At 40.4% G+C, this 23,983-nt stretch overlaps 4 protein-coding genes and 1 long non-coding RNA gene across 7 annotated transcripts; 1 reads left to right on the top strand and 4 right to left on the bottom strand.

Moving 5' to 3' along the window:
• Positions 1-1,454: 1,454 nt before the first annotated feature.
• LOC125567948 lies at positions 1,455-5,292 on the bottom strand. Its single transcript, XR_007311922.1, has 2 exons — positions 3,969-5,292; positions 1,455-3,303 (listed from the first exon to the last, which is right to left on the bottom strand). It is a non-coding gene; the product is annotated as an uncharacterized LOC125567948 (long non-coding RNA).
• Positions 5,293-5,509: 217 nt separating this feature from the next.
• Positions 5,510-8,706, bottom strand: LOC5519867 (clumping factor A). Of its 2 annotated transcripts, none has more exons than XM_032364755.2 (2): positions 8,547-8,706; positions 5,510-7,515 (listed from the first exon to the last, which is right to left on the bottom strand). In XM_032364755.2, exon 2 carries the CDS (start codon positions 7,359-7,361, stop codon positions 5,649-5,651), a length of 1,713 nt encoding a protein of 570 aa, XP_032220646.1. In that variant the 5' UTR covers positions 7,362-7,515; positions 8,547-8,706; the 3' UTR covers positions 5,510-5,648. The 2 variants fall into 2 exon arrangements, with proteins under 2 accessions (XP_032220646.1, XP_032220647.1); XM_032364756.2 differs by having other exon boundaries at positions 8,563-8,706.
• Positions 8,707-10,622: 1,916 nt separating this feature from the next.
• Positions 10,623-13,282, top strand: LOC5519866 (circadian locomoter output cycles protein kaput). The gene has a single exon (XM_001639692.3). It carries the CDS (start codon positions 10,839-10,841, stop codon positions 12,852-12,854), a length of 2,016 nt encoding a protein of 671 aa, XP_001639742.1. The 5' UTR covers positions 10,623-10,838; the 3' UTR covers positions 12,855-13,282.
• Positions 13,040-16,826, bottom strand: LOC5519785 (CD63 antigen). The gene is made up of 8 exons (XM_001639606.3): positions 16,675-16,826; positions 15,828-15,918; positions 15,261-15,449; positions 14,852-14,926; positions 14,527-14,628; positions 13,768-13,914; positions 13,515-13,598; positions 13,040-13,436 (listed from the first exon to the last, which is right to left on the bottom strand). The coding sequence occupies exons 2-8, from the start codon at positions 15,891-15,893 to the stop codon at positions 13,371-13,373; spliced, it is 729 nt and encodes a 242-aa protein (XP_001639656.1). The 5' UTR covers positions 15,894-15,918; positions 16,675-16,826; the 3' UTR covers positions 13,040-13,370.
• Positions 16,827-18,583: 1,757 nt separating this feature from the next.
• On the bottom strand, positions 18,584-23,962 carry LOC5519865 (tetraspanin-9). 2 transcript variants are annotated; one of them, XM_032364842.2, is made up of 8 exons: positions 23,837-23,962; positions 22,735-22,825; positions 22,067-22,255; positions 21,832-21,906; positions 21,304-21,405; positions 20,394-20,540; positions 19,965-20,048; positions 18,584-19,569 (listed from the first exon to the last, which is right to left on the bottom strand). In XM_032364842.2, the coding sequence occupies exons 2-8, from the start codon at positions 22,798-22,800 to the stop codon at positions 19,504-19,506; spliced, it is 729 nt and encodes a 242-aa protein (XP_032220733.1). In that variant the 5' UTR covers positions 22,801-22,825; positions 23,837-23,962; the 3' UTR covers positions 18,584-19,503. The 2 variants fall into 2 exon arrangements, with proteins under 2 accessions (XP_032220733.1, XP_001639655.1); XM_001639605.3 differs by having other exon boundaries at positions 23,833-23,956.
• Between the last annotated feature and the right edge of the window lie 21 nt (positions 23,963-23,983).

Genomic DNA, 23,983 nt, shown 5'->3' with positions numbered 1-23,983 from the left:
CTGTTGTGATATCTGCGCTGGCCCACCGTGGCGCCGAACATTAAAGGAATCGTAATGCGCGTTGGATGTGTAAAACACATGGATCACGGCCATTCCGCGTCACCGATACAAGTGCAAGATAATGGTCTCTAATACGAAACACAACCTGCCTTGATCGTGACGATACCATAGAGTGGTCCCCCTGTGTTGCAGGATTTTGGCGCCAAAAAGAGCGCTCTTTAAGTGTGATGCCATTAGGCACCCTTCAGAAAAAATATAGAATGAAATCGCGATGACTACGAATTTATGGCCACAACTACGCAGATTGGGTATCCCAACAGTCGTATGATGCATACAGGGCGACGGGCCACAATGCAGCCTAAACTGAATAACTAATGAGGCATGATAGTAAAACGTGCCCTGCCGGTGCCACTGTAAATTCTTTCAGCAATAGCAGAAATTGAAGTTTCGATTTTTTATAGCGTTTTACCGTAGCAGTGATAACACTTTTTACGGCAGAGTCGGTTTCGTTTTTATTCCATTTTCCGGGTCTGAGGTAAGCCCTTATGTGGGGGGCTCTCAGGCGCGTACACAGGGGGTGCGCACCACCACCCCCCCCCCCCTTCCTCTTGGCGGTCAAAAAGTGGTCCATTTCTTTTTTCAAATACTATGCTTTTTCCATATGATACCTGACTGCACAAAGAAAATAAATGAATGCATAGATATAGGTAGGGTGGTAGCGGGCGTTCTTCTTACACGCCACAGTCACCAGGTCAAGGGAGACTGCTGGAAATCGAGCCAATTGTTTTAGACTCAAATATTAATAAAGTTGTCTGAAATAAATACTACTTTAAGAATTTGAAAGTGATCATAGTCGTACTGGCTAATCATCAAATGTGCTCAGCATGTGTCATGTTTCCCGAGATTTATATCACTGGTGACGTAATGTCGACCGCGGCGATAACACACCTATTATTAGATCTGTTAGGCTAAGTTCAAACGTCGTTTTATCCATGAGCCGTATTTAATGCAAATGCATGTAAATGAATCGAATCGATTGTTTCATCCTCATTTGCATGCATTTGCATTGAATACGGCTCATGAATAATACGACGTTAGAACTTAGGCTAACCCGCTATTTACACACATCACGAGAGCTCTCTTGTACACATCAAGGGTGTCGCTTTGATTTATTCAATATGTAAAAACATAGTTTGTCCAGGCCTTTTAAACTCTGTCTATTTTTTCCCCGCGATACAAACGCGGTCCACCCATCCAGAGATTTATTCATAAATCCAGCTAGGAAATTGTTTGCGGTGATTACATTTGTGATTAGAGGAAAGGACACTAGATCACGCTGGGAGAAGTGCCCGTATGGCTTGTAAATCAATCCCATGATGCATCACGGCATGTGCTCTTTTTATTTATTTTTGTGTTTCTTTTGTCATATTACAAATAAAGAAATAAGTAATAAATACATTTTCAACTTTTTTTTAAAAAAAATTGTTTTTAGAGTTCTATATTTACCTGTTTTATCAATTCTACATTGTTAACAATATCAACTTCTTATGTTAAATAATAAATAAGTCATATAATTATGTATTGTTATCTAAAATGCTTTCTCTTACTTTCTTCTATACTACTGCGGAACAAATCCCTTCTATTTCCTGTCATTCATTTATCTCACTCCACAGCAGCGTCTCAGAATTCCACGAATTTCCGTCACGGTCCCTTAGTGCTACCTTTAAGTATTAAAATACTTGAAACATAAATAACGTTTTAGTTATCTTGTGCGGGGGTTAAGTATTTCGTAGCTATGTTTCGAGATAATAATCGCTATAATAATATAGTAGATATTCGAATACATTCACAGATACTTAGCCCTCTTAATTATCTCCTGATCTACATTTATTTCCGCGTACGATTACGGTCTGAGTTTGTTACTACGTTTTCCTGTGCATTAAGACAATACTTCAAAACAATTACGTATAACAATGCTTTTCTTCTTCTCAGCGGTAATTAACCTTTGCGTATCGTATACGTGCCAATCTGTTTCCTCCTAACTTTCTTATTCAAACACTTTCAAACGTCATACAATCCAATGTCATTGCCACTCTTCTTACACCAATACCAACAAGAACGTCGCCTTTGACGATCCTATTCGTTTTATTAATAAATGGCTCTATTTAATCTTTGTTCTTTTTCCGCGTATGGATGTCTTGAATAGTCGAGCCAAGTGACCTTGCATCAAGTCCTTGTAGACGTTTTTTCTTGGTCGCTTCTAAGTCACACCTCGTTTAGTAGGTTGTGTTTAGCGTCGGCTGACATAAGCGTTGTCTGCTTGCCTCCTCTGTGTATGTCAAACGCCTGCTAATATAGAGTAGACTAGATTTACTGCCTTACAACTTTGAACGTACAAGAGCTAGAAACATGTACAAATCCATGGTGTCATCCCATTTTCCGAATATTGAATTTGTGTAAATTACAATAAATATCAGCTATTGATGGCGACCATTTCAATTCCTATAGGTTCATGAGTTGGAAATAGCTCGTAGTATCTCGGCGGAGGCTCGTCTTTGTCTCCCTCCGCAGTCCTAGCGTGTTCCAATCCCTCACTTTCTCGAGTCATTGTTAATTGAGAGACTGTCGGCTTGTTTTCTCCGCTATCGTCAAATACAGGGTTAAAAAGACACAAATAAGGCGGAGGACCAGAGTAATTCTCACTGCTTGGAATCCTAGAGTGCCTAAAGAAATCCTCAGGAATATCAACGGCTACTATGTCTCTGGTGATAGCAGAAATCGGATCGTCCGTACTTGGAGGAATGTCCGTTCCACGACACTCTCTACACTGCCGGTGGCAAGCGTAACACAACAAGATCCCAAAACAAAGCATAAGCATCGAACAGACGCCAGTCACAGCCGCTAAGGTAGTCGTACTGGTCGGGAATCTATTGGGGTTCCCCCCGGAACATTTGCCATTTCTACAGATGGATGTGTCCGTTTGACAGGGAGAGTCGAGCCCACACGTGCTAGCTATTGGCATGAACAATAGAGTCACGCTCAGCGCGAATAAGCAGTCCTTTGCCGTACCCATATTACCGCCTCGGTTGTTAAAAATACTGCCGTTTTGTCTTCTTCTTCAAGTCCCTTGAGCAGTTGTATGAAATTTGAGTTTATCTGAAGGTCCCACGGCAAGATTCGAGAGTACAGACGCTCGGAGTTTGTATTAGTAAGTCTTACCAAATCAAAAGGAAATCGTCTACTGATAATAAAAGCGAGCTAAGGGCGGCTACGTGACGTCATAACCCATCACGCCGTTCACGTCTGTAAGAATCCGGAAGCAAGTTCAGATGAGTGTGAGCTAAAAACCGCCACAAACGGGAAAGGCAAACCTCGCTAAAAATACTCATCGATTTTATAACCTCAGCTTTTTGCATCAAAAGTTTTCTTTTTGCGTGATCTTACGGTGTCCTCGTCTCGTGACGTTGTACATGGCAGCTTGTTTACTCAAGCATGAAATTCAATGTTCCTGTTTATATAAATAATGACTTCCTATTTTTAATTACGTGAAAACGTTCTCTGGATTTGACGGGAAGGTGAAATACTTACGTATGGCAAATATTTATTTTTGTAATTCTTTATTTTTTGCTCTTAGTTTAATTCTGGCATGATTTATATAACAGGACGCAGAACGTGTCTAATACACTGGCCTTAGGGGGTCAATATAATGCGGATACGCTGTCAAACAATACCATATTTTTGAGAGCGCATAACGTTATGCCTTCAAGCAACCATAAGGGCTAAACAATAACAAAGATACAGCAAAATCTGGCCTAAGTGAAGCTACATGTTCTCGCTATCTTAGCGACACAGATCAATACTTTTATTAAGCAATACGGCGCAGCAAACAGGCTCGAAGTCAGCCGACTCCAGCATAAACCTGGTTTAGAAAAGCCGCTTTTATAGTGAAAAACGGAGCTCTTTCTCACCTGTGGGGGTCTGTGGCCGATTAGACATGCGACGGGACAGTGTGGAGATTGCGATAGAGACGTGACTACAGGAAACTAGCATATGCGTACACGGCATATGCGTACACGGGAGTGGGCGCTCTTGTTAATACAGCGGGATTTTCGGGACTAATATGCACCTACGAGGTGCTAGTACCGCCGGTACATACCAACCTTTCAACGGACACACAAACAAAACGCTATTCTTTATTTTGGTATAAAGAAGGGAATATTTTTTTATCCCTCTTTTACCTCTCTTTGTTTGAAAGCGTTCCAGTTCAGAAACTGCGCCGGCGTCTGGATAGGGGGTCATACCCACCGAGTGAATTCTTCTCGACCGAATTGAAGGAATCGCAGAATTTTATTTTTTAGCAATAAGGAGCTCACCAACCCGAGGGGAGGGAGGGGGGGTTCTATCCATGTCGACCTGATAAGGATGCTCGACGTGTGTTTGTTAGTGGTAAAAATCGGGCCTCAGGTATTTTTAGGGGGCATCCGAGGAAAAATAGGGTTTTTCTTAGAAATTGTCTTTTTAGGGCTTCTGAGGTATTTACAATTTTTGGTCGTGCAGGTGTTTTTTAGGGGTATTTTTCGAATTTCCCCGGGCTAACAACATTCCGTAGATTTTATATGTTTTGGTCATAATAATTTTCTCTATACTTCATGCTCGTGATTTTATTGCTCTGAATAAGAAAAAGCTTTTTTACTTTCTTTAAACATACTACATTGTAAAGATGTGTGCTACGTTTTATAGATGATTGTATCTAAACCCTTCCACTGAGCTTCTATGAGTTGCTTAGGGATCATTTAAATTAAAAAAAAAATCCGAGAAAACTTCGGAAAAATTAAAACAATTGCCGAAAATTGAAAACAAATGATGATCCATGTTTTTTTTTTGTATATATTGTGCCAACATATAAGAATAAAAGCTGCGAATATCATATTATATAGTGTCGTGTTCTGTCTATATATGGATGGTCATTCCAATAGAAAATGGTTTGGGGGGCTGGGGGTCACTTTACAACTTTACAAGATCCCTTACTCCTCGGTTATAACAATATAAGAAGGAATGAGCGACATAGAAAAAACATTGCAAAAAGATTAGGCACGTAAGAATAATAATGCTATACTTAAAAGCGCTGTATTAGCTGAAATGTTCGGCTAGCAGCCTTTCCTCCAGCAGGGGCTCATAAGTAGGGGCAATCATCTGTATTATATAAATGTCACAGCGTTTCCTAGGATCAGGCTATTTTTTAGACGCGCGCGCACGAACGGGCCAATCAGCTACGCTGACGTTGGTCGCGCGCGCGAGTGACTCGAGGCTGCACGCGCAAATTGCAGTTAGGAAGAATATTTTTTTTATCCATCATCCGTCGGTTTTGTTTGTTTAACAAAAGAATTGCAAGCTAGAATTCAAAGTCATAGGTAGGGTTGGATTCATATTAAAGAAGAGAGCAACGAAAGTACCGAAGTTTTTTTTGTCTGAGACTGCGCGTGCAGTTGAGCTCAGCCAAAACGTCAACACAAAAGTCGAATCTGATTGGCTAATCCGCGCGTCTAAAAATAGCCTGATCCTAGGAAGCGCCGTGACACTTATATAGTACCAGAATGTTGGGAAGTTGATTGCCCCTACTTATGAGCCCCTGCCTTCAGTGTGTTCTCTCATGTATTGGTTTCATTGGGCGTGTCAGTTCTGCTGGTATTAGCCCACCACTCTACCCACCACACCCGTCCAGACATCACGCTCCTACGTCGACTAGGGACCAGTGCTGACGACTCGAATGACTTATAGCAAGGCAACACGTTAGGGTTCAGCTCGTCCGTGTTCGTTGGCTCATCGGCGTCCTTGTCGAAACTCGACAGATCATCGATTTCTTTGACGTAGTAGTTGGTGAAAGGCCACCTGAGGTCCATGACTCGGGATGCCCCTAGCGATGTGTCCAATTGATGGACATGGCCCAACTCGTAATCTTGGAGCTCGATCTTGACAGGTTTTTCTTCCTTCCTTGCCCCTCCCATGTAGTGCATGCATATAATATCAAAAGGTGATACTGTGTGCTCGCTCTGGGACCCGTTCACCCGTTCATCTTCATTAAACTCATCGCTGACAACTGATGTGTCGTCGGAGGAGATCGATTCATCGTCGGTAAAGTCGAGAAAGCTATCTGTCTCCTCGCTTGACGATCCCGAGGATTGTTCGCTACCCGACTGTTCCTTCTTCGGGGGTTTCTCTTTTTTCGGCTTTGGCTCAACTTCGGGCTCGGAGTCTGAGGATTCGCTGTCGGAATTCTGTTTGACTGTATCGACATTGGCGCGTCGGAAGTTTTTCGTCGCCCTCAGAACAGCTCTATTTATCAGCTTCTCTGAGGTGACCGATGATGCGTCGTCTTCTGATGACGAAGTTCCTCGTTCCAGTTTGCGGATGTATTTTTCCAAATCAAATTCCTCGTTTACGTCTTCGTCACTCTCCTCGCTAGACAGATATTCAGACTCTGAGGTACCGCTTCCATCATTCTCGGAATCTGAGTCCGCGTCTTTCTCAGTATCAGATTTATCAGAGTCAGATATCTCGTCATTTTTGGTGTCTGCTGATTTCTCATCATCGTCACTGTCTTTCTCTGAATCATCACTATGCGTGTCTGTATTATTACCGTTTGCTTCTGTGGATTGCTCGTCTAAATTACCCCGGTTACTTCTTACTTCCTCTTCTTCTACTTCTTTTGTTTGTGCTGCCTTAGCGTCCGAGTCCTTATTCTCATCTTCACTGCTGTCATTCCTTTCAGCTTCCTTTTCCGCTTTACCTTCCTCTTTGGCTTTCTCCTGATCTTGGTCAACACGCTTTGATCGCACGCCTCCCTCTTTATTTTCATCATCATCTGATTTTCTCTTTTCTTCATCGCTATCCTTCGCCACACTGCTACCCATATCATCAAGCGTACTGCTCACTATACTGCCCATCCCTTTCTCTTTCTGCTCACCATCCAAAGACCTCTCATCATCAACACCTGTTTCCTCTTTATCATCTCTGTCAGGGTTCTCTCTCACTCCGTTTTTCACATTCTTCTCATTGCTCCCCTCGTCTTTGCTATCTCTGCCACCATCACCTTTGTCATCCTTACCCTTTTTATTCCCCTTATCTTGTGTCTCGCCTGTTTTCTCAGGCTTCTTCTCGGGTGACATAATCCTCCTTACTTCCTCATCCAGGCTATCTGCATCCTCAGATCTGCTCAGGCTATTATCCTTACTTGCCATCGGCGGCTTCTTTGTGTTCCATGCCTCGCTAAAGACCTTAGTAATCGACTCAAAACTTCTGATCAATTCTTCTTCCTCTAGTGAGCTATCACTTCGCTGGTAGTTTTTACGGGAGCGACTCATGTTTTGAATAACTTCTTGTTATTTCAACCATCGATGTTTCTCGCACTCTTGGGGACTGTACTATGTGGTATGTTGTTAATGATTCTTATTCTGAAATGACTCTTCTTGCATTTATTGTTTCTTGCTCTGTGGGAAGTATTCCTCGTGAATGGACCTATAACAGAGAAAAGTGAAACAATTTTATGAGACGAGCTACATTCGGAAGTTTCACGCATTATTCATATATGCATCGTCTACAAACAAAGAAATGATTGAAAACCTGCTGGACAAAATAGCTAGAAGAGTTTTCATAAAAATTTAATAGGCTTTCAGAACTGTATTAGCTTTTTAACGGCATAAATTTAGAATGCTAATTCCCACTGGTATACATAGGCAAATTTCGAAGTCTATATAGCCATTATTAATCCAATGGTTATTAATCGAATGGTCTAAATTATAGACCAATGATACTGGAATCGTAGCAAAAATTGAAATTAAGTACCTTAAATAGTTATCATATGAGAACTAAGCTCTGAAACAAAGCTAGAAACATAAGACAGCATCGAGTGGAACATTTAAAATTCTTATTCATATTACCGTGCGTCTAAAACCCCATTATTTCTCTTGAATTTGATTTTTATAATTACCTCTGCAATGTACAGGATATTATCCATTTTATGTGACCTTTCCTTTTCTTTTTTTTCCATTTTAAGTTTTTTTGGTAAACTCGATCCTTTATTCGTATGTTTTCCCACTTGCAAGATTAGTTTCATTCATTATGCAGCTGCAGTCTTTTAGGTGAACCCGATACCTACTCAATAACAATAATTTTCAAAGACATCTCTCCCTAAACCATTTAAGGTCGTCTAATGATATCTCTTCTCCTGTACTTCAAAAACGATGTTCATTTATAGGGCCAACTGTGCAAGGATTTCAAAAAGAGAATGCAAGGGAAATTGAATGCAAGTCCCACAATTTTATTCTCCTGGTTATCTTAACCTGCTGACAGAGCCCGATCCGAATAGTGAGACGGCTTACAAGCGCCAACACGAATTTCAGGGCTCTATTCAAAATTACTAATGCTGATAATAGCCAAGTGATATTTTTCATCTCCCTAAATATAGAGCACGGTTTGTTATTTACACGATAATAATACAAAATCTTACTTAATTTTTTGCAACACTCTGTTTTGATCAAATATCTTACCTCAATACGCCCTCACCTTTCCCCGGGTATTTGAATACTCAGTCTAAGTTTAATCCGGCCTCGAGATTGTGATGATCGTTGTCGCTGTTGTGGCGGCTCCCCTTGCTGTTTGTGATTAGCGCTGTCATGGCTCTGCTCCAAGGCGTAATACCCACGATTTATTCGACATCCTACATGGGGAGTGCTGGGAGCGCGCGAATAGGGTCCCTCTCCCTCCCCCTAATTGTCTGTTTTAGAAGACAGAAGTATGATGAAATGATAACAAAAAAACTCCTACCCGCCTTCACCTCAATACCTAAGATCCTCTAGTAGAATTCAATTATGTTTGTGTTATTGATTGCATTAAGTGTTTTTATTTGCTTGACGAAATGTTTTTTTTATTTCGCTGCTCGCCGATGAAAAACGCAGTAAAAGTGATCGTGCTCGCAAAAGATGCGGCCGTGCGCGCATGCTTGCCAAGGCCATTTGCCGCCCCTCACAGATGGCTGTTCCCCCGTTGCGATTGTTTTGTATTCTGTGTTTAGACTTGACAGTCGATGCCAAACGGACCAATGTTTATCTGTTCATTAGTCAAAGCCCCATCATAGGCAGAAGGTACAGAGGCCCCCGGGGGGGAGGGGGGGGCTCTGTAAATATTCGTATTTTTTGGGATCAAAATCGGGCCTCAGGTGTTTTTTAGGCGGCATCCGAGAAAAAAATAGGGCTTCTGAGGTATTTTCTAGGGTTACAATGTTTGGTCGTGCAGGTATTTTTAGGGGTATTTTTCGAATTTCCCGACGAGCATCCCTATTACTTTTACCCTGAAGAACCCCCCTCCCCCCGGTAACAGAGGTTGTTAGGCTATATTCTGACTGAAATGCATCTTGTTTTGTGATGCGCCCTCCTTGTCAAATAACGTTGCGTAATCTCAGCTACTCTCCACTGGGCGAACCTGCATTAAAACCGAAACCTACCCGGCCCCAAAGGGGCCGATTACATGATGGAATTCAGCCCGGGCAGCAGCTTACCGATTATATGCCTTAAATCCAGCCCGGGCTGAGTTCTATTCAGCCCGGGCTGGACTCGAGTTGTATTGTTTTCCAGCCCGGGCTGAGATATTTACGCGATTACATGGCGATTTAAACCTGCTAACCCAGGCTGAAAATCCTAGCCCGGTTTGCCAGCCCGGGCTGAAAAACTCCCCCCGGGCTGAAAACTCGTTCATGTAATCGAAAGAGCAATTTTACAAGTATTTGTGGGGGATAGCGGGCTGGACTCTCAGCCTCCCTAAACGGGCTGAAAACTCAGCCCGGGCTGAAATTTTTCGTTTTTGGGGCTTTTTTTTGCCAATCGTAATTTGATTATAACACAAAGCGTCAAAGTGTTCATTAGACGTTAAAAACGTTACCTGTTTTATCAGTTACATAGCGGCATATTTTATTAAGCGTTAGTATTGCATTAAGAGGCACATAATTTGGTGTGCGTTTTTTCCCTTGTTTCCCCATGCAGGTTTATTATTTTTTTTTTTGGTTTTAACATGATTTTTTTTCTGGCAATCCTTCCCACCCGTATTAAATAACTTCGGATATTGTCTTCTATTAGTGGTTTGTGGTGTTTTTGTTACCCGGTTTGGGGTCTTATTGTATAAAAAAGATTATGCTTGTAATGCCAAACAAGAAGACTGACCTTATTTTCCGCTTTTTTTGCAAATATGATCACAATAAGAAAATAATGAAAATAATAAACATATTCGAACTTCAGGGGCGTGCGGCGGAGTGGTCCTATAATTGGGGGGGAGGGGAGGGGGGTTGAGTAGTTTCAGGTGGATGTGTGGTCGGTGGTTTCTGGGGGGAGGGCTGTGTGATGGTTCCATAAGCGCTATTTATAGAACAACGCGGGAGATAACCAAGGTTTTTTATTTGTTGTCGGTTGCATATGTACTGCTTGAAACTCGCTGGTTAAAAAAAAACTTTCATATATAAAGGAAGATCCGCTCAGAAAAAAAGGGGGGAATGGCGCTCCAGCCCCCCTTCCCCCCCCCCCCCCCCCCCCTGCCCCTGAAGTCCTGTCTGTCACATGTTTCGAGTACACGTGAATTGCGCTTGAAGGCGCGAGTTGTTATATAACGACCGCGGAACATGTGTATTGAAGTCACATGCATTCAAACGTAAACGTTGGCTCCCGGCTTACACACTAAGTGGTTTTGCATTTCAAATTAGATTGCCGACAACTTCAAGGCTCAGAACAGATCCGGAGGCAGAATAATAAAGACAAGCAAATGTAGCTAGCGAAAAACTGGAAGACAACGACAAAATGGAAGCGGACGACTGCATTGAAAGCATGGACGATAAACACGGGCCGAAGATATCCGAAAGTAAACGAGTTAATCGGAATATGAATGAAAAGAAACGGCGGGATAGATTCAACGTACTTATCGGAGAACTGGCGTCTATCATTTCGCCATCCTCGCGCAAGGTTGATAAGTCCACAGTACTGAAGAAAGCGATTGCTTGCCTGAAAAGCCAGAAGGACTTGTCGCCCGCGAGCTGTTCAAAGCCAAGGGAAGGTTGGCAGCCACCGTTTGTGAGTGATCCTGAGCTGTGCCAACTAATCATCGAAGCAATGGATGGTTTTATTATGAGTATCGACAGTTCAGGGTCTATTAGTTTTGTCTCTGATAACATTACATCTCAGTTAGGCTATTTGCCAGAGAAAATTATAAACACTCGATTGAGCGAGTACTTAGAGTCTAGGGATTGCGAGGCGATGGATGTCCGACTGCAGAGATTATACGAACACGAACTTGTGATGTATCGGCTCCCCGAGTCTAGCGCCACAGCCACCCCACTGAGTGACCTCTTTGATTTCAGCTTGTGCATGTGTTATGGTCCTCTCGTGGACTCTACTGGGTTCGCCGCGATGCGGTGTATAGCGCAGGCGTATGTCATGCAAGGCGTAAGTCACGATATGAAAACAAAACCTGAAATAACCCGGAAGCTGAATTTGGTCACACTGTGTTGCCTAGAGACTGAGCGTCCAACTAAGTTAGTGTCTTCCCCAAGCTTAAAAAAAATGGAATTCACCGCACGTTTAACTTTGAACTGGAAATTCACTCATTTAGACCAGCGTGGACTGTCTGTGATAGGTTACATGTCAAATGAGCTGGTTGGTTCCTCGCTGTATCAGAACATCCATCCGAATGACTTAGAGAATATTACACGCTATCACAAGATATTAGTTTATAAAGGTCGGGTGAATACTTGTTATTACCGATTTCTGACCAAGGGGCAAGCCTATCTCTGGATAAGGAGCTGTTGTTACATCTCATATAATCAATGGAACTCCAGACCTGAGTTCATTATTGCCACCTCCACGACGGCCAGCCAAGCAGAAGTTACTGCTAACCAAGCCAGAACTTTACAACAAGACCTGCAGAGCTTTGAGAATCTAGAACAGAAGCAACTTATTTCTAAAACTTCTGGAGTCAGTAGTCCTTCTGGCCCAACAGATATGCCCTCAAGGTCCTCTGGGGAAAGCACATTTAGTGATTTGCCCATGTCAGATGCTGTATCAGTAGGGAGTGAACCCCAAAACTCAAAACCACTTAGTCCAGGGAGCATTATATCAGAGCCAAGCTCGATCGGAGAACTTGTTAAGTCCCCTGCCTTAGGAAGTGGTAATGCATTTAAAGCTAGTAGGCTAATGTCATCTGGGGCCTCTGTATCCCAAGTCTTGGATTCCTTGTTGCCAAGTGATGTTTCTGATGCTGGTTTTGGGTCAGATGAGGATCTTCCAAAAGAAAAACCTGTGTCAAAGGCAGAGTCACCATGGAACCTCCCCTTGCCAAAAGGGCTCTCACCGACACAGTACAAACTACATGAACAGCTCAAGGATAAGCATGTTTTACTAGAGGAGTCCATAAAACGCCAAATTCATGAGCTCAATAAGATAAAGAAGCAAATCGAGGTAAATAAGGACTTATGGGAGTTCAATGTGCAGATTCAGAAGCTCAGGGGGCCTGGATCGAATCTGGAGATGGAAGATAAGAATGGCTCAAGAAACCCTGATAACGAAAACCTTCACTCTGATCTCAGTAACCTGAATCTACTCCAAGGAGACAAGCAGCTAAGGCACTTAATGACTGATCTCACAGATGATTTCTCCAATAATGGACAGATGTCACTTGGAAAGGACTTTCTCTCTATGCCTACCCCAAACCCTGCTTACATCGATGATGAGTTGGAAGACATGATTGTCTGCAGTAGTCAGTCCTTGACTGATGACTCAGGGGTGTTATTCCAATTTCCATTCAGTTCATCCAGAAATTAAGCATCTTTCAAAACTACTCTTGCTTATTGCAGGGTTCTACTTGCATTTTTAGCCTTATCCGAGATTCTATTTATTAATTTTACAGTATTTCATTAATAAAATTTCTTAAAAAAATGAACTGAATTTCACAAGAAATAAACTAGTTATTAGCATATAAGTAATGGAACAATAGATGCTCACAAATGTTGGGCTTTTAAGTTTTCTTTATTAAAAACTTCCTTGCCCAAGTTTAGGCAATGTTAGGCTTAGCCCTACATGCTCTTATGCAAAAATAGAGAAAATGGAGGTGGAATATTTCCTACAAATGAATCCAAATCTCACAAATGTTTTGCCATGTGACTCTAAGGCACACGGCAGAGTGAGTAATTTACATATATAAAGGTTAGTAACTGCTAGCGAAGTAAAGCATTCATAAAACTTTTAAAAAAGTGTTTCCTAAGTCTATTGTTTCAGGAAAAGTGTGTTGGCTTATCCTTTATAGGATATAAACTGTATTTTTTAAATATAACCTGATGATCATGCATACTCAGACTGGGCTCCAATCTTACAGATAAGCACCATAGCGAAGGTCATGGCCAGAATCTGGAAAAAAATGTTAGATTGTCATTGTAGTTACCTCAAATACATAGAAAAAATTATATAACTCTACCAATACAGTACCTGAATAACAGCAACACCAACTCCGACACCACCAACAATCATCAAGTTGTCCTTTAGCAGTTTCATGATAGTACCCAGACATCCCTGAAGCAAAATTTTAAAATAATCCCAAAAGATAATATTATTTTACTGTATTTTCCTGAAAATCACTAGCCCAAGTTAAAAAATATAGTTAAAGTAGAAATAATCTAATTAATCCTAGCATGCCTCTAAAAGATTATGGAAAATGAGGCCACGCTTATGGGTACAGTACCTTGGTATTGATGTCATCTTGAGCAAAGTTAGACCCACAGTCCTTGGTTTCTTTTTTGCAGCAGCTATCAGGCACTAAGGTGCTACTACCATTAGCAAATGGGGTTTGTTGCCAGTCTTCATATCCATTTATACCACAGCACTTCTCCTGGTGAAACACAGTCAATGGTAGCCATCAAGTAAAACTAGCTAAATAATTGAGGCTTTTAAAAACAAATGAATAGATGAATGATGGACAGGCCTCCTCTGACTGGCCAGACTGAATGAGCAACTGACAGACCAACCAAAAGAGTGATCAACTAACTGACAGACCAGCAGAATGACTGACTGCTATACAGACCAACCAAAAGAGTGATCAACTAACTGACTGGCCAGACTCAATGAGCAACTGACAGACCAACCAAAAGAGTGATCAACTAACTGACAGACCAGCAGAATGACTGACTGCTATACAGACCAACCAAAAGAGTGATCAACTAACTGACTGGCCAGACTGAATGAGCAACTGACAGATCAACCAAAAGAGTGATCAACTAACTGACAGACCAGCAGATAACTGACTGCTATACAGACCAACCAAAAGAGTGACTGACCAAAGCTGTAGCAGGCCTTGATATATTGGGGGGGGGGGAGGGGGGAGGCACGACACAGAAGCTGGGGGCACAGCCATGCCCCTACTAGTTATTGCCCAATCCCCTGCTACGGGGACTTAATGGCCTTTGGTTGGCTAACTGACTGTTTGATAATATCACTAGCTCACCATTTTCTGGATCAAGTCATAAGCAAGAGTAATGCCTTCCTTTCCTTTCTGACCGTAACTGTCAAGAGTGTTGTTCATATCTTGGCGTAGCTTCTGGTTGACCTACAAAATGTATAAGCCACCAGTCAAAATGTTCCTTCCATGTATTGCTTACTATACCATTATTAAATTTACCACCAATTCAGGTTGCAGGCTTAAAGATAAAAACAGTGAAGACTCTGTCCTCTTAGAAGGAAAGAAGGACATAATTTTGGGCTTTTGAAAGCGGTAGTGCTTCAAGACGTTTTGTCACCAAGTGTTTATAGTTTGTTACTAAAGTAGATACCTTGTCACGGTAGACAAAACCCAGTGCCGTGCCTGCAGCCTCAGTAGCAAGGATAATGAAAAGCAGGGTAAAGAACTGAAAATACAAAATACAATTATCTTTAGCCATCTCCAGATAGAGATAGGGGGGGGGGGGGGGAATAAGAGGAGGGCTCCTAAAAGCTGTTTGGTGCAATAGCCTCTGTGTATACCATGGGGGTTGTGTGCAAATTGAAGAAATATCCTGTTTAATAGTCGCAATACCACTGGCCCCACAATGGGTAGCCATATTTTTATATGTGAGAAAGGACAAGAATGTGAACACATAAGTTATCAACTACCACAAGTTACAACCCTAGCCCCTCCCTCAAATCCTTGGAGTATACTTGACAGGTTATCAAGTAAACAGCATGAACAATCATTACACTTACAGCAGCTAGCAAACAACGGCTCTCTTTGATGGCACCACAGCACCCAAAGAAGGAGATCAGGGCAATGAGTGCACCAGCAGCAATTACGATGATATAACCAGTGGCATATTTTACTGACTGTAGATCAATATAGTCTCCAGTTTTCAGCTGTACATAAATTCCAACAGCCATCAAGCCAAGGCCGGCCAGCTGGTGAAATTGTATTTGTAATAGATTGAGTGTCAATCATAGAAATACAGGAATGCTATAGATATACATTCAGGGTCATAGCAGGGGGTGGGGCACTGGGGGCACGTGAGCCCCAATATTTTCAAGATTTATATGACCAGTAGGGTCGTGGCTGTGTCACCCAATGTTTTCTTATTTTTTCTGTACCGTGCCTCCCCCTACCCCATAATTCGAGGCCTGCTACGGCTATGACATTGATGATATAGATGGCATTCAAAATGCATGGTATCCAATAAATGTTTTTTTCTTTCAAAATGAGATTCAAAATGAGCGTCATCAATATTGTAATATGGCTAATTATATAAACTGCTGTAGTTGTAGAATGGTCTTAGTACATACAAAGAAGATGAAGTTGAAGAAAAACAATGTTCGCTTGATGCATTTTGCTGCCCCTTCCATTGCCATGTTGAATTCTGTTCTTTTGCTGTATCTAGAAAATCATTGAATAAAACAATTGAATAAATGCTGCTCTTTATAGGAACAAAGTTGTAATATTACTATTAGGATAGCATTTTTGGACAGACAAAATATTACCATACCAGGGGCGAAGCCAGGGGGGTGGCACAGGGGGCCCGGGGCCCCCCTTCAAGCAGCAAAAAATACAGTAAATGTATGAGGCATTATCTAAAATACAGGAGAAAATGCCTTCAAAGGTCCTTTTGCACCCCTCCTGTTAAAAATCCAGGCTACGCCGCTGCATACCAAGAACATTACTTCGCATCGTAAATCAATTTTGAAATATAAAACTATTGGGAAACTATTAATTGTGTAATTTGATTGTGAGTGAAATGTAATCTGTTTGATGGGCGGTTACAAAACCAAACTCCTCTGATCAAACTCCAAATAACTTAAGTAATCAAACGAAACGGTTGAACTAAAGGAAAACGCGTGATTTTTCCGTGATTAAATATTTTCAAAAAAACACGTTCTGTCCACAGCAAATGAAATTTTTTTAAATGAGATTAATAGACATAAAGTGAGATTATATCTTTCGGTCTAATTCAGTCGTGTTCGTACTTGCAGCTAGCAAAAGGATGCCCGACCGAAAGAAAGTGGAAGACAGCACACTCATTTCACTGAGCTACGTTATAATTTCTATTTCCCGAAACATTCAACCAAACGTTGCTTAAAAGACGTATAAACTTGTTTAACACGCTTTAAGTGAAAACTCCCGCTTCATTTTTACCTGCTAGAGGTTTCTGTTCTCCGTTTTTGGCTCGCTTGAGTGAAAGGTTTGTTGACCACATGAATCAAGTTTCAACCCCTGGTCCTCCCCACAAGGGAGAATTTCTTGTCACGTGATTTCCTTTCATCAATCACGTCCACGTTAGAAAAAAAGATCGTCCTTTTCTGTTGCGTGCTAGGAAAATGGAATTACTATAAAGTATTCCCACTATGAAGAACGTACAACAATCCATTGAATTGTGGTCGTAGTAAGGAAATGTTGTCTGAGAGAGGCCGCCGGCTACGGCCAGGCCAAAGAGACTCACAAGGACCTGCGGTAGAAAAGGCACGCGCATGATCATAAAAAGTAGCAAAAAAGAGGCTAAAGAGATATGATCAAGTTAGAAATAATGGGTTAAACATCAATAGTGCAAAGAAACCTAAATTTCAAATCATCCCTGGTGATTGGACAGATAAGAAATAGAGAATGAAGCGATTTTGAAGCAAAAAACTTGTTCAGGTTTCGTTATTTTCACGTGCGCGCTAAAGAATAGCGTCATTTTAAACCACAGGTTTCCCAAGCTAATGTTGTATTTCACGTGTTTCATTTATAGTTACTGTAAATATATGGCACGTTACAATAAAACAAAATGTGACGAAAAATATAATAAAATACCTTCTTATCTGTTTGTGGAGTTGTTATTTACATTCACTGTGAAGTGAGCGATTGTAGTTCCCCCTAGTATGAAAAAATGCTCTTTTTGATATAGAAAGATATAAATAATATTTTATGCCAAGAATTATTAATGCTATTATATTATTTATTTTCAACTGGAGACCCAAACTCCCTCTCTTCTTTCTTTCGAGAGCCCGGAAGTTGAATCATTTAAAACCGCTGACCGGAACTACTTAAATGTTTTTCATCAACACGCTCGAAAGTGGTGCAATAATATGATCGTTTCTTCTATTGCATCCCACACGAATAACCTTTTCTCAATAACCAGGTTATAAATATGTTTTCAACATCCATGCAGTAAGGTCCGGATGGCGAGGGTTACCACACAAATCGAAGCCAAACCACCCCTCTCCGCTACTAGACCTTTTGTTCTTGTTTTGTGTGGTCAATTTATTTGTGTTGGGCTTTTTGAGTGATGTTCTTTTACTCATTTTCGCTTATAGAAGAAAATAGTGCCATAAATCTTTAACGCAATAAAACAATGAACGATTTGTGGAATCAATGAACGTAAGTTTGTTGGCGCTCTTCCTGTAATTCAGCTCTAACTGCAATAGGGTTGGGTATAATAAACATTTAATCATTATTATTATATAAGTTCTGTTTAGTATTTTACAATTACTGTATTTTTGGCTTGCCCCCCCCCCCCCCCCTTTCGAAAAGTCAATTCTGTTTTTATAGCGGCAAAAAACACACCATGACATATTTTCGAAAATCCGCCATGCATTCGCAGACAACCTAGTTATTCTACACAGAGAACACCTCTCTGTAACAGACTTGGCGAGTAATAATTTTCCGGTAGGTTTTCCGTAAAAAGCACACCAGGTTGGCAAATTCGGTGGAATTTTCCAAGGGGTTTAGTCTCCGTCTATTTTTTCTGACCACCAGGTCAGAGAGAAATTGTAGCAGGGAGACGGAAACTGCCAGGGAGAGTCTAAAAACTTAGCAGGTACGGGTTGGCAAAATAGAAATCCACCAAGTGGGGATAAAATCCTCACCTGGTCGGGTTTCACCAGGTTAGAGGAAGGGGGGTGTTCATCCGTAGTTTTTCTAGTCATACCACAATTACAGTAGACTTAAGACCCCAAAAAAACGCCGTTCTTTTTGTACCTTTCTAAATGCAAATAAACACAGAACTATTCCCCGGTGACACCAGAATAAGCATTTGCCCTTTGCCTTAAAAAACACTTTTTCTCTGTACCTTTATTATTAAAAGTTTATTTGTGTCATGTATACATTCAACATGAAATCGTGAGTTACAGCAACTTTTCAATCACTCTTTTCCTCTGGTCTTATTTGTATACCACTCCTAGTTACAAACTCACAGATTAATTGAAACATTTCTTGAGGTTATATTATATGTAGTTGACTGGATCCTATGCCTTAATAGGATGCATACTTTACAAAAAAAAAAAAAAACATTTTATTATGGTTATAACAACTTCCTAGATGACTCAGGGACATCATCCCTATAACATTAGCCAATCAAATTCCTACTTTTTTGTTTTAGTTTAAAACATATGACAAATTCATTTTAGAGTCATTCACAGAGACATTACAAAGTAAAAAATCTTTTGCGTATAAATATTAACTAAAAGTTTCTAAAGTCACTCTGTCTTTTTTGTGCAAGCGCACAAACACTAGAAAAAGGTCTCATAAAAACTAATAACAAGACAGCAGAAGACGTGAAACAAAGTTAAAAAAAGGCGAATGACTGGCTACTGAGTATACCTCCCGAATAGACTCTGAAAGCAACAGGGAGCCCTTATTCTGAGCTATAAGCTATGTTGAATTTTTGTGTCTGCCATTTTAAAGAGCCTTAGTCAGACACACCTTTGTTATTGTTTTAACCCAATATCAGAAGGAAATTATGTGATGAAATCCTGTGGGGGAGGGGGAGGGGACTTGCTGATGTGACAAGCCCCGTTGCTGAAAAACACTGCTTTTTAATCTTTGGATGTGAGACAAAAAAATAGAATGTGTATAAAAAAAGCTTAAAAACATTAGCTGGATGGCGAATGGGTTCATTGCAGCATGTTATAGATTACAATTAGCTAGTCTAATCTACATGGGGTATACTATTTCCTTGGTGTAAATAAGCTTGCACTGAATGTATACTCAGGCATACTCGGACTGGGCTCCAATCTTACAGACAAGCACCATAGCAAAGATCATGGCCAGAATCTGAAAGAAAGGGAAAATATTAATCTCAGTGTCATTCAAGGGACCATGCTATTAGAAAGAGGGAACTGATGATGAATTGGTGCCATATACAAGACAATTCTCAAAAAGCACTACCATTACCTTCAGCTAAATAGTTAGTACAAGTTATTATAAATCATATAAGATATATATTATTTTATTAAAGCTTAATTTGAAGTTTTCTTGCAAAATTTAAGCTGTATCTCCAGATTCAAGCAACTACAAAGAAGACACTGATAACCATTTCTGAAGTCTAAAAACATTCAAGTAGGTTGGGTGGGATCTAATTTATGATACTTTCTTTCCATATAAAGTAAAAATAAATAAAACTCTTGATAGGCAATACCCTTATCTAATGCACAAGTCTTGACCCCTACCTGGATGACAGCAACCCCAATACCAATACCACCAATGATTATCAGGTTGTCCTTCAGAAGTGTCTTCACAGTATCAAAGCATCCCTGATGAAAGAGAGAATAAAAAACCATTAAAAGCTTGTTCTAACATTATATGTTATTTGATATCACAATAAAAAAATGGCCCTATTGAGTATAGCTCATTGGCATTTTGCAGAAGAGAAATGGTGACATGAAAATGCTGTATTTCACATCATCATTCATCAAACATTAAATGGTCAGTAAGAACAACAATTAGGAAACCAGACAGATCCATAATCTGCTGTTGTTTCTTTTCTCTTATTAAAAACAAGATATTTCTTTTGCTTAAACAGGCTTTCGCTTTAGATCTCTAACTTGAGGCACCAGAATTTAAAGTAAATGTCCTTCAAAGCCAGTAAAATAGAATACCTTGGTGTAGATGTCATTCTCTTTGAAATTGATTCCGCAGCCCTTTGACACGGTTTTGCAGCAACTATCAGGCACAATGCTGTGGTTTCCCTTGGTGTAATATGACCTTTGCCAATCTTTGAAGCCATTAATGCCACAGCATTTTTCCTAGTGGAATGAATTGGACAAATGAAAAGCAAACCTTATGCACAGTGGAGATCACTAAGGAATAACTGTAATACCCAGACTTGTCATTATCATTGCAACCTTTTTTTCTATCACATAAGCACATATACCTGCACTATTCTACATCTTATAATTGGCACCTTCCATTGCCAATTATAAATATTTTCCATCTGTCCTGCATTTCCATTTCTGCTATATTACTAACAAACCTCCTCTGTGCTTCCAATGCTATCCTGTCCTGTTCTACAAGTAAGACTCTTTTCTATATGAAACCTGATAAGGTAATTGTAAATCAAGTAGTGTTTAATCAGGCATACAACATGCTGTTCGTGGAAGCACGGGTGGCCTAGTGCATTAGTGAACCCTGTCTCAAACTGGGGATTTTTTCCAGGTTCCTGCCTCGATTCGAATTTGTGTCACAAGTGACATGTTTCCAGTCTTCCCGGATAAGGACACTAAACCAGAGGTCCCGTCTCTTCAAGCTGCACTACACTAACCTGAACAGAAGGGATGTTACTGGGGATGCAATAAACCCTCTGCCAGTGACTACCCCCAGTAACAGTGCTTACAATACTTACGAGGGCCAAATGTTAGGTTAATATGCTACCCTCGATAAACAAGAATTATTGTATTGTATTGTATTTAGGCAAGAGACAATGATTCGTAAAATTACAAACAAAAAGAACAAAAGGGGTATCTTCATGTCTCACTATCCTAAACAATGCACTCAATATCAAAACCTTACTTTCTTCTGGATTGCGTCATAAGCATCGGTGATGCCTTCCTTGCCTTTCTCGCCATATGAAACAATGGTATCATTCATGTCTTTTCCAAGCTGTTCCTCCACCTACAAGGATTGTGGCAATAAAATCAATATCTGGTAATTTTGACAAGGGCATACCAAAGAGAGGGGGGAGGACATAGCCATGGGGGTGACACTGGTATACCGATTGGGAAGGGGTGAGCCTCAGGGGACCCCCTATTTTGAGCTTTCACCTTTTATTATGAGCATAATAAATTATTTGTGGAATACATTCTTTAAAATAGATTGCAAAATTACTCGATTCTGATTGGCTGAGAGCAGTGCAGTTTTCAGGAAATTAAGTGCAGTATTACTGGACACTGATTGGCTTTACAAATTATTAAAACAATAGAAAACTAAAAAAAGGCAGTTCGTGCAATTTGATCTTTTAAAAACTAAATCATGCAAATTATTTCCAAATAAAAATTGAAACCATATGATAACCTACAGTATACTAGCTATCAACTATACCTTGTTGCGGTAGACATAACCCAATGCTGTTCCAGTAATCTCCACCGCAAGGATGATGAAAAGCAATGCAAAGAACTGAAAGAGAGCAATCATACATGGTCAAATGTTTATTGTATAGAAGAACTCGGAAAGTCTTGTTGTTTATGGTGTTGGCTATCTTTTAATACGAGGCTAGTTGGGAGAAAATAGGAAGAGTAGGAAAAAACACAGCCATGTGAAAATCATCTGCACTTACAGTGGCCAGCAAGCATCTGTGCTCCTTGATGGCACCACAGCACCCAAAGAATGAGACAAGAGCAATGAATGCTCCCACGGCTATGATGATGATTGAGCCGGTGATATACTTTACTGACTGTAACTCAACATAGTCTCCAATTTTCAGCTGTACGTAGATTCCCACACCCATCAACCCAACTCCTCCAAGCTAGGGAGAAAATATTTTTAAAGGTTAGCATAATCTGACGGCTTTCAGTTGATGCTTGAAGATTTTTTAAAATTAACGATTTATACATTGTTTTAGCACCAGAGTATCCTGATATGAACGGAGAATGTGTCTCTAGCAACACTGTCAGCCAAAACATGCACCCTGCCCAAGACAAGGGGCCCATAACTGTCAGCACATATGGTTAAGTGGAGAAGAACCTCATATACAGCAGATTTTAGGATTAGAGGCACATATACAGGGGGTGCACATGCACCCCCCACTTGGCAGCCAAAAAGTGGGTCATTTCTTATTTCTTATTAAGGAATCTAAAAATACTATGCTTTTTCCATAGGATACCTATGATTTAGCATCCCCCCTTGGCTATTCAAGGCTGCATTTCTAATGGGTACAGTGAATTTCAAAACAGGGTGTCCAACAATAACCACATATGAGGCAAGTCACTGCTGAAAAATACTTACAAAGAATATAAAGTTGAAGAGAAAAACCATGTACTTAATGCAATTTGCAGCACCTTCCATTGCCATTTTGAATACTATTTTTTAGAGTACCCTAGAATAAGTAATCAAAGACAAAATTAGTGAGCATGAATTATTGAGAGTTATGACCAATACCATACATAGAGACCAATCAGAAAAATAGAAACCATACTTTTTACTGTATGAATAAGCAATTTTTTTCAAAACTGAAACCAAATTATACACATTTGATAGATGAACGAACAGTTGAGAGCTTTAGTAAATCTGCATAGAAAAAACTAAACAAGGGCTGAATAAAACTAGGAAGTTCTATTGGGTAGAACAAAATACTACAAGACCACAAGAAATAACTTAAGATGATTACTCCTACACAAGAACAACGATAGCACCTAAAAATGTGTCATGCAGTCTTTTTCTAACTTTAACAAAGTATCCATCTTATGGGACTTTTTTGGACATCTTTGGGACGAATCTCGAGATCTTTTTTGCCTGCTATCAAGGAAAGGAAGCCGACGAATAATAAACACTCTTGATAGAACAATTAGCAAGGCTTATCATATGCTTTCAGTGTGATTTTTATGCCAAAACTGTCAAAAGGAAACTATTCGGTTCAACTTTTGTCTGTGGTCGGTAGCGAATAACGGAAACCACCATCAACAATTGAGAGTAGACTATATCTGAATAGGATTAAGCTATAAATAGACGGAGTTAAAAGAAAGTTTGCATCGTACTCGGTATTTGAATGTGGGGCACATTACAAAGTTCAACAACTCAACGGATGAACAACCCCAAAACCCATTCCATTCTCAAACAAAACGGTTTCAGGCAAAGATAAACAACCTTAGCTACAGTGTCTAACGTAAAGGGAAAAGTGGAAGACCATTGGTATTGTGCGTTGGGGTGGTGGTGATATCATTATTTAGTTTACTTAGCTATAGCTCTTACTAGAAGACAAACCTGTCTTCGATTCGAACACACTTCTGTCGAAATATTACAACTAATCTCAGCAAAGGGCCGTTTTTAAGACCTAGAAATGTGGTGTAAATTGGTTGGGGTAAGCTTTTATACAGTGTTTTATACCTACTTGAGCGAATATTTCCCTTGTTAGCTCGCTTGCTGTACGTTAGTACTATTCACACTCCTTACTGCAGCTGCTTTCAAACCTGCCCAACCTACGACAAAACATACCCCTTGTGGGGGAGGGAGCTTGAGGCAAAAATGACGTAAGAAT

Source organism: Nematostella vectensis, chromosome 6 (genome assembly GCF_932526225.1).
Source record: "Nematostella vectensis chromosome 6, jaNemVect1.1, whole genome shotgun sequence".
In the NCBI taxonomy this organism is placed as follows: Eukaryota; Metazoa; Cnidaria; class Anthozoa; order Actiniaria; family Edwardsiidae; genus Nematostella; species Nematostella vectensis.
This window is presented reverse-complemented; position numbering and strand designations above follow the sequence as displayed.